The 10,807-nt window shown below is 44.2% G+C and overlaps 1 protein-coding gene across 1 annotated transcript in view; it reads right to left on the bottom strand.

Annotated features, from left to right (window-relative positions):
• The window catches only part of ano8b (anoctamin 8b), a 24,992-nt gene extending 16,127 nt beyond the window's left edge, over positions 1-8,865 (bottom strand). The window contains exon 1 of the mRNA XM_076278405.1: positions 8,616-8,865. Within this exon, the coding sequence (XP_076134520.1) occupies positions 8,616-8,775 (160 nt within the window). The 5' untranslated portion in view covers positions 8,776-8,865. The remainder of the gene's footprint in view (positions 1-8,615) is intronic.
• Positions 8,866-10,807: the final 1,942 nt, after the last annotated feature.

The following is a 10,807-nucleotide window of genomic DNA, read 5'->3' as shown; positions in this document are numbered from 1 at the left end:
TTCAACCACTACTAACCAGTAGCCTATAGATTTTTGGTATGTGCTTCTATAGATCAAGTGTACTTCATCCAATGCATTTTGTGGGCAACCGTGTCCTACTGGTTAGCGCTTCGGACGTGTAACCGGAGGGTTGCCGGTTCGAACCCCGACCAGTAGGAGTGGCTGAAGTGCCCTTGAGCAAGGCACCTAACCCCTCACTGCTCCCCGAGTGTGTTGTAGCAGGCAGCTCACTGCGCCGGGATTAGTGTGTGCTTCACCTCACTGTGTGTTCACTGTGTGCTGATTGTGTTTCACTAATTCACGTATTGGGATAAATGCAGAGACCAAATTTCCCTCACAGGATCAAAAATATACACACACACACATGAATGGTGAAAGAGAAGAGAGAGAGAATGTGGCGAGCTAGCTAGTTGGGCTGTTCCACGAGGCGTGGGTCCTTAGAGATGATCATCCATGGCTCAGAAAGTGCGAACTTTCCAGAAACATTCGCCATGGACACTCTGCCTCTCAGAGAAGGCAGATAATCTACCATCTTGCCTACATGAAAATAACAAATAACCAATAAAACCAAAATAACCAATAGGGTAGTTGGTTTAAGTCAACATCAGGCTCGCTAATGGTCCTCCAGTCCTTGTAAAAGTGTGTGTGTGTGTGTGTGTGTGTGTGTGTGTGTGTGTGCGTGTGTGCATGCACGCGCGTGTACATCTGTGTTTCAATGTTCTCACATGCCCTACCAGTGAAGAATCTTTTGCTTGGTTGGTCATATAATGATACGAAAATATAGACGGCCACACACACTCACACTCACACACATCTGTGACATTTACATTCACATTTCAGTGATCTGATTGGGCAAGGAGGCCCCACAGCACCCCCATCACAGCTCATCACAGCATGAGACCCACCAAGGTCAGAGGCAGCGCCTCCATAACACATAACACATAACACAGTCATCCACCCAGCCAGTGCAGTTCTCTCTCCATTCAAACCACCGCATCCTTTTAGGACAGAATTTGTTTGTTTATTTCCTGAAACAAAACCTGTTGTCTATGCGTGGATTTGCATTTGTACACGCATAGATCATGTTTGTTAGCAGCTCATGTACATTTCCTCTGTTCAGATATCAGGTTTGAAAAAAGGTTTGCTTGGACGCTTCGTTGACTTGTCCATGGCGTCCAGTTACAGACATACATACCCATCACATATTACCATCGTTATTAATACATTCCACTTGAATTATTCAATCATAAATACATGGTGATGCTCCAAAAGCAATACACCTAACCAATTTGTTTACTGTATGCTTGAGTGATGTATATTTAATTAAAAAGCAGGACTAGTTCTTCTAACAAAGGCACGTCAGACCCTGGGGACACCTCATTCACTCTGCAACCAGATGTCACCTGTTTGTCCAAACAAAGAGACAGCGACAGGTGTACCCAGTCTCCATGCCAACACAGCTCCTGGTTCAACAGGATGCCGTTTCCAGAGAACCACACCAGTCGGTGGAGTGTGTGCACCTGACCGCCTGACCGGAGCTCAGCTGAGGACACATGGGGCGCCCGGAGAAGCCCTCTGTGCTCCAATAGCCACAGCAGTGGAGCGGAGAGAGGACGCACACCCACAGGCCAAACACACACAACACAAGGGAGATGTCTGGGCGACCGCTCAACACAGGAAATATCCAACTCATGTTGACTTTGCATGCACTTATCATCACACAGTATTTTTATATTTTGCATGTACATATCATCACCCAATATTTTTATATTTTGCATGACATGTGCATAATCAATATTAATAACACAACCAATCAATATTCAGGTCTTGGCATGTTTAAAGATTCTATATGCAAGGATTTTTGTTTAAATTAGAAAACAATTACCTAAAATATCATGTGAATGTGACAAAATGATGACACCTATGTACTGTCTTGCCGAGATATCTGGCAATTCTGAAGAGAAAGAGTAGGTTCACCATCTCATAGGGACAACAGCCAACCGCCGACCAGCACAAGGCAAGAATTGTAGAAGGACTGTTATGGGGAATGCACAGTCTATTACATCTTCCAATGGGATCTGAACTGTTGACCACAGCACAACTGAAAGACATATGGTTATAGAGCATTTCTGTGCATGTGACCCACAGCTTCGAGCTACAAACACCTGACACAACAACGCTCCCGGTCTAGTAAACTCACTCACTCACTGTCTGCATCAGCTTACAATGCACCCACTCTCCAGAGAGACAGCAAGCACTGTTTGAAAATCATTCTTCACAGGAAAAGCTTAGCAGTTCTTTCATTTAGCCTACTGTAGTGTATGCACTAAAAAGTGTCAGCAGGTTCTTGAGCATGTATTTATGGTTACACGTATAAAGATATGCAGACTGAGCAAACCACTGTGCTTAAAGTCATCATTCAGTAGTATTGTAAGTGAAATGATTGACAGGAGTCGTAAGTATTTTATTTAAAAAAAAGTTCACCTGTTGACCCAAAATTACCGCTCGTTCACATCCATTTTAGGGCCTGTGTAATCTTATTTTGCTTGACCTCATTTTTTTGCCACATTCATTTCAGTGAGCAAAATGCTGATCAAAGAGCCCGGCCTGACACAATCCACATGCAGAGCCACTCTGATACTAAAGACTGTCAGACTGGAGATAATTTCTCAAAGCTTTCTTACTGAATAACACATTCGCTTTGTGAAACAGATGCCCACACACTGTGATTGAGAGTGATTTTTTAAAAACCCGCAGTTTTGCTTTTTCGCTCCAAGTCGCTTTTGTGTGTGTGTGTGTGTGTGTGTTTGTGTGTGTGTGTGTGTGTGTGTGTGTGTGTGTGTGTGTGTGTGTGTGTGTGTGTGTGTGTTTTCTTTTGTGCCTAGCTGTTCCAGGTTCCTTTCAAAGTCACCATTCTCTTTTCACTTCTCATCACGATGGCTACGGCTGAAAACTCTCCCTTCCAGGGACAGTTCAGGCCCCCACCACACTGCCCGGCCCCGCAACCCCGTGCACGGCGCCTCCTTGGGCCAGCGGGTACACAGACCTGTTCACGGATCTGAAAAACCACTCTCACTGGCGTTGGCAAGCACTGCTCTCTCTCCCCCTGATTTACCCCACCCCCTTCTCTCTTTTTCACCTCTACTCACTCCTGCTTTCATTCTCGTCCACTCTTGCTCACTCTCTTTCTCTATGTTCTATTTATCTCTCACTCTCTTTCACACACACACATACACACACACACACACACACACACACACACACACAAACACACACATACACACAGCATTTCTCTCTCTCTCTCTCTCCGTCTCTGTTTCTTTCACTGTGCCAGTGCCACCACAAACAGTCTTTGTTAGCCTCAGCACACAGAGAAAGACATTTAGGGCTTCTCTGTTGTCAACCGGGCAGTCTCCCTCGCTGTTGCTTTTTCGCTCTTTCTCCTAGATAGCTCTTTTGGCTACCTGCGTATATCATTGTGTGTTTTGGCCACTGCAGTCCACATACAACCTGGGAAACTGAACAGCGGGGGGACATATAGATTTAGGGTTTTATGTCAATGGGCCTCCTCATCCTCCTCCTCCTCCTCCTCCTCATCTCTCTCTCTCTCTCCTCTCTGTGCTGCCTGGGCGCTCTGGGATGCCTGCACAGCACTTTCCGAGAACAGAGGGCAGAGGGAGCCTGCTGAAAAGCCTGCATCCCCAGCTCCTGTGCACGCGGGCTGGCACTAGTCCCTCTCTTCAGCAGCCCTCTCTCTGCTCCCACGATGGCCCAGTTGGGTTAATTACATCAGCACAAGCGGGGGTCACTGCAGCTTCATGTAAACATCTGAGCAGCCATGTCTAAAAGGTACAGGACATTAAAAAATGGCGTCTTCTTGGAGTTTCATTTGCTAAAAATGTTGAAAAAAAGGCACCAATGATGTATATGACACATGTGATGGCTACCTCTATAGGATACTAGGTTAAATTAAACAAGAGGACTAATGAAAGACCACTGGGATAGGCAGTCCTCTGATATGCCATGGCTGGTTATCTAAGTGTCTGAGCTGGGCATTGTGAGTGTGAGTGGAAAATTAAGAATAAGTGAATGAACACACAATTCAAAAGACTTTTGTCAGTGCTGATTAAGTGTTGAATACCAGGAGTATGCACGCATACATACACATGCATGCACACACGCACCCACACACACACATAGAGAGACACACACACACACACACACACACAAAACACACACACACACACACACACACTTACACACAGAAACAACAGATCATCCTCCTATATATGGAGGATGTAAATGTAGAGACAACTAGAGGATGCTTGCATAGATGATGAATAATATGGGAATGTTTCTCAGCAACACAGACACTATACAGAGAGTGACAGATGACCCATCTATAGCTGATTACTGAGGTTGGGATTTAATCTGTCAGTTTGCTGCCAAATCCTTCAATTTACAATGTGGTGGCAGTCGTCTGTTCAGTGTCTGACCTTAAGCAAAAGCTGAGCCTGAGATCGCAAACTCTCTTAAATGGGGCTCATCAGAGCTAATCAATGTTTATGTAGCCAGCAAGGAAAGCTCAGAATTGGCCCAACTATGCCTAAAATAATAGCTGTAGTCATTGGATTTCAAAATGACCCATCTGCCCCTCGAAGACAACGTTCATGTGAATATGTGAAAAACAAACTGAGAGGTGGAGGCTGCCAAGATCATAGTAATTAGCCTGAATTAAATATTAATTGAAATGGAACCTGTTAATAGCCACAATCTGGAAAGGTTGTCCACAGCAAACTAATAACTGTGTTTGTGGGCCAGAGGTTTTCTCAACAGGAAATAAGCGAATGTGACATTATAATACAACATAAATTATGCATCCTTTCCATCCGTCTCTCCTCACAAACCTCAATGGGGCTTAAGGGAGAGTTTCTTTCAGTGCAAAAAAGTGAACCAACAAAAAAGCATTCTCAAGAGGACATTCTCTCTAATGACTATTGATGGCTGAACACTGTCTGGTCACAGTCTAAATGGTAGGTTACCTAGTCCTAGTGCATACCAGGGCTAAGCTCGAACGACCTATACAACCAAACACAAGAAAGCAAACAAGAGTCCTTATCTAGTGAAACTAGGATCACATGATTATATGGCTGATTTGATGCGCTAGTGGTGAGATGGGCTCTTATCGCCCCTCCAGCTGTTCCTCTAGACACTGACCGATATAGAGCAACATCAAAGGATCTCAGCAAAATTTAAAGATGCCCCGCCCCCTTAAATATATATATATATATATAACACCAGAGATATTCCCACTCCCTGGGGAAAATCCCATTAGCTGCTTAAACTTCCCTCCTCTGCTGTTCCCTGTGCACTACATGCTGAGACACCTCAAGTCAGTGTGTCCCGCACACCGACACAGACACATTCACACACTCACACAGTCTCATATCCCCAGATCAATGATATGAGTAATGAGATATGATGTCAATGCTGCTGGGGCATAATGGAACTGTGACACCAGTCAGTTGCAAACCCCCTGCTGATTTCAGCTCCTATTATTGCTCTTAATATAGCCGCAGCCACGAAGGCATGAGGAGGAGCCGAATCAATACGGCTTGAAATATTATGGAATGTTACTACGAAGTGGAGGAAGCCCATGTGCAATTCGGAGAAGTCGGAACCGGATATGTGCTGGAGGGAGAGGTGGATGGGGAGCTGTTGCCTGGGCGCAGGGAAGTTTGTCCAGAGATGTAGACGAGGTGGCAATGCATGTCGTGAATATATGTGACCTAGAGCCTGTGTATGGAGGTCACACTTTTGCTTTCCTAGCACTGACTTGCCATTTCTGCCCTCTGTTGCAAAATCATGAGTTATAAAGCATGACAAAGCATGAACAGCAAAATAGCTGTTTACTAAGATCGGCTCTTCCACGACAGAAGGCAAAATAATCAGATTAGAAACTCATCGTTCTTACAGATAGAGGCTATTCACACATATGACTGATACACTGAGAGCTGCTCTGACCCGCCACTGTGCGATAAAACTAAATGTTTCCTAATCTAAACTATGACACAACCTTCATCTCAGATTAAGAGATTAAGCATGATCCTGGCTGGCAGCGCCTTCGCAGAGCTGCTGTGTGCCCCCACACCACTTGATGACAGATATTCAAACAGGGAGAATAGGAGCCACAGCACATGAGTTTGAGGATGTGAGGCAGTGCTGCAGTCGCTTGAGAGGCTATTTGTCAGGCTCTCTCGCCACACTGCACAATTATTACACTGTTGTGGAACCGGCCTTGGAGCAAAAGCATGGAGCGAAGATGCAAAACTGGTCAGAGAGAGTGAAACTTCAACGCTGCTCTGTTGTGTATTGTTATTTTTTTGCCATCTTCAACATGAAAACTGACGTTTTTGGAGTGCATGGCCCATTCACAAGCTAATGTTTCTGATGAATGAGAATTCATTATGAAGAGACCAGGTACACTCAGAGTAGAGCATTTCATTCACATCTTTCAAAAGCCTAAAACAAACGCCATGTGTGACACATCTGGGATGTATGTGTCTATATCCACAGTTAATATAATTCATTTTTATCGATTAGATATAGGCAAATGACCCAATCACAAACTCTTATATTCCATTACAACTATTCACAGCTTGACGAAGCCTCCATTGGTATAGCTGTGGGTAACCCCACAGTTATACCTCTGCATAAATCAAGAATTTTGACCAGGAAGAAACTGAGTTATGACATAATTGCATCGCATTTGCGATTAACTTCTCTTGTCATGGGTCTAGTGATGGATGGAGTCAATAAGACTATGGGTGAGGAAAAAAACAAATTCATCACAGGCTGAATGACACACAGGAGTAAGCAGCAGTCATTTCACAATTAGTGAACAATGGAATGAATTACACAGAGCAGGGGTAGGTCTCTAGTGAACAGTGCTGGCTGTATATTACAGTCAGACATCTATCTAACTGTTAGAAGCAAGGTCACCTCCAACCCCCCTCTTAGCCAGTCTCAGATAACTAATGGGTGGCTCAGCACAACACAGGAAGTGAATACGAGAGGACCAAAAGGAGAACACATCTTCCATCCATGTCACAGAGCAAAGTTATAGTGTCACCACCAAAATGCTGATGAGAAGGACAAGATGCTTTCTCATAACCACACCTACCATTTCAATACAATACAATAGGGGACAAAAGACTTTCCAGTCAACAAATACGTGCCAAAATAATTCTGAGCTCACTGTCATCTGAAACTACTGTATGAGGATATCTCCAGTGAGAATAATCTTACTGTGTCCCAACCTGCAGTCATCTATGATGCAGGAGGATACATATAATGTCCTCCAGACGTTTGGAAATGATAACTATCTGAACTCACGTTAGGAACCAACACTTAGGCTAAATAAACGTCTAAAAATATTATGATTAAATATAGCCTACTAACCTTGTGTATAAACGAAAATGGAATAGTTCTTATTAGTGATCTAGTCATCAAATAATTGTTGGCTGCTTTGATGAGCCATTGACAGCTCCTTGTTTAATGTATCGGATATTTTTTTCTCAATGGATCAATGGATGGTATAAATGCTGTGCGAAATAACAGGCCCAACATAAATTGTGTATTTTAGATGCAACAAAAAGCGCACCGACAGCTTCACAGCAGGCTGACATCACGTCGGCATCAACACATCAACTTCCTCGTCAAACATGACAAACATAGTGAGACAGTATGACATCACGCTATATCGAGCCTAATGCACCCCCATCTTATTGCCGAACTACTCCACTATTCGGTGCGTCCTTTCCACCAGACTTGCCATGGCTTGGCAACACTGCATCATTCTGCAGTAAAAGCAAATCTTGAGGGGTGCTCGATGCGGGCCCCAACACAGGAAAACAACCCGCCGCAACGTATCTCCTCCAAAACACAGCCTAACCAGGCCCCGTTTACAGAGCAGGCAACATGGGCTATATGTCAATGAAATACCATAGCGGGTTATGCGCATGGCGAGAGGCACCGTTTTAAACCATGTTTTGTTTAGCCGATCGACACGGTTAGCCACGACACCGGTTCCAGAAATAGACCACTGACGGAACATAAGATAGCTTCGGTCTTAGGTCGGTGCCTCTTCAACATTATGTTTGAAGTTTGATATAATGCTCTCTGGTTAAAATCTGACCACAGTAATTGCCACACTGAAACAGTGAGAACGTAGCCTACCCTAATATAACGATACAAGGTGGGTAGCCAATCTGAAGTTAATCTACCCAAAAACTCGAAAACGGGCATTTAATGGGACAAACACATGACGAGTGGCCCACTCGGGATGGGATACTTCACAACCAACAGTTAGCGCAGTCATTTCAATGTTTAACAGCGACATTTACAGTTTGACCTTAGAGCCAGAAAGATACTAACGACGCGCAAGACAGAATTTCTTTTTGGTGCATTTCCATCTCTAAATATCCTAAAGACCAGGGGACAAAAGACGGCGCGATGCTCATTGTGTCCCTCCGTCACATCCACCTGTTCTGGTCACTCGCGCTTTTAATCTATTTTTCGATTACAGCTCACGCTGGCTGAGAAGACGGACTCACCCAGAACGCCAGAGGATGATGTTGGCTGCGAGGCGGCACTTTGGTCTGTCTTTTCCCCTTCTCCCTGCGACCGGTGTCTGTGCCGTGAGATCTCGGTGTCGGCGGAGCTGCTACATGCGGCTGCAGCAGCAGCTGCTGCTGCCGCTCCCGTCTCGGGCATGCTGCCTCAATGTGGAGTGGCTGCTGTAGTCGTCCAGGAAAAGGAGTGAAATTAGACTTGTCAGGGTAGCATGGATCGCGGCCGAGGGGTCCTGGACCGGGGTTAAATGAACGTGAAAGTGAAGTGAAGGTTGTTGTGGCTCATCCTGGTTGCAGCAGGATGCGAGCAGATTGATTGCGTTCCGGGAGAGTCTTACTATAGATGGAGGAGGGACAAAGGGAAGGGGGAAGATACACGTAGGCTACAGGCTCAGATACACACATACCCATTCGTTGAGAAGGGAAAAAATCATGTTTCTCCTCTCTTTCCATGAGGAAATTGCAAGTAACACGCCAGCCACATGGTTACCCTTTGCCAAGCCCCCAATGAGTGAATTTCTGGCAAAACACACCAGCCGACTGATATTGCCTATGTTGCCATCACCAATGACGCGGAGCCTGCACTAGGCTGTACGGCTGCTCACACAATGTTGACATCATTACATCATTACATGTGTTTGAGGTCAATATGCATTCCATTTGGGAACGCAATCTGCACACTTGCATAGCGTTTCCTACAGTCGTATCGAAATAAAGCTTACCTTCTTACTGCATTAAGCGAAGAAGTTCCTTAGTGCAGCTGCAAGGTAGGACGTTTCACCAGGTGCATACCCTGGGATGGCATAATGAGAGCCAGTCACCCTGTCCAGGAGGATTAAGTACATTATGATTTATTTATCACTGCAAAAAATATCCACATGGTTAAATATTTCACCATGGCACAGACAGGACAGGCTATCATAAAATAAATCAGTTTTTCTACTTATAGGCCTAGAAGTCAGAGACAGAAGGGAATGGAGTCATTATAAGCAGCAACATGGGGTTCATATTTCTAAGCAAGAACTCAGGTTATGATTTAATCATGTAGTAAACAATATTGTGGCCCAAGTCATATTATAAGATTATTAGATGATTTTGTTGCTGCTAAAATACAGAATGTACTGCTGTTACAATACAGAGTGTACTGTCATCAAATTTCAATAGAAGAGAAAGCAAAAAGCTATTGCGAATGAACTCATGTCATAAAAGATCCAGATGCAGCATTATTTTCAAGTTTTGGATAGTGTTGTCACAGTCTATCAAACACTTGCCACTTCAAACACTGGGGCGAACAACTTATTCCGAAAGCTGACTGAGACAGCTGGCCCTTTTGTGGCTCACTGCTAGTATGAATTATTAAACTCATGGGCTACAATGTGTTCCCTTCAGGTTCAGCAGAATAGCCTACCTACACATATACCTTCTCTCTCTCTCTCTCTCTCTCTCTCTCTGTTCCCATGGCGCTCTTCTGCTGAACTGCCCTCCCCTATGGAGCATGTGTCAGTGGAGGTCCCTCAGACCGATTTCTGCTTACTCACTACCTCCCTGCCTGTAAAGCCTTGAATAAAGCATCTGCAGTAGCCTGAGGTCACCAGTCATCTCTCTCTCTCTCTCTCTCTCTCTCTCTCTCTGTGTGTGTGTGTCAGAGAGAGAGAGAGGGAGAGAGTTGTATGTATGTGTGTATGTTCAGATTTGTTGTATAATTTCTTTGATTTTGAGAGAGATGCCTTATAGCTGGCTATTTTTGTTGTTTTATTTAGCATACATTTAAACAAACACTTTAAGTACCATTGTTGGTGCTTTAATGCATATGTAATCTCATGCAACATTTACTTAATGTTGAATAATTAGACTGAGTAGATAATTGGTCAGAGGAAAGGTGATGATGGGTCAACTGAGCAATGTTGAGGGACCTGGTCATATGTTCTGGATGGATGATCATGATAATTTGCCTACTGATGTCTGAAGTTCTCCAGAGAAAAAAAGTATTGAACATGTTTGAACAACAATAGATAGCCTACTAAGGAACATTGCCAGCAACATTGCTGGAAAAGTTGTCAGCTTAACTGAACGGCAACATAATACTGCTGTGGTTCTTGGATTCTATAGTTTGTGGCCTGTCGTTCGTAGGGTGTAACACTACCTTTCTTAGAAGTGAGATTGCTGCTATGAGA

Source organism: Alosa pseudoharengus, unplaced genomic scaffold (assembly GCF_046254945.1).
Source record: "Alosa pseudoharengus isolate Yale_2024_CS ecotype anadromous, Long Island Sound unplaced genomic scaffold, YU_APseudo_1.1 YU_APseudo_1.1_scf_11, whole genome shotgun sequence".
Taxonomy (NCBI): domain Eukaryota; kingdom Metazoa; phylum Chordata; class Actinopteri; order Clupeiformes; family Clupeidae; genus Alosa; species Alosa pseudoharengus.
This window is presented reverse-complemented; position numbering and strand designations above follow the sequence as displayed.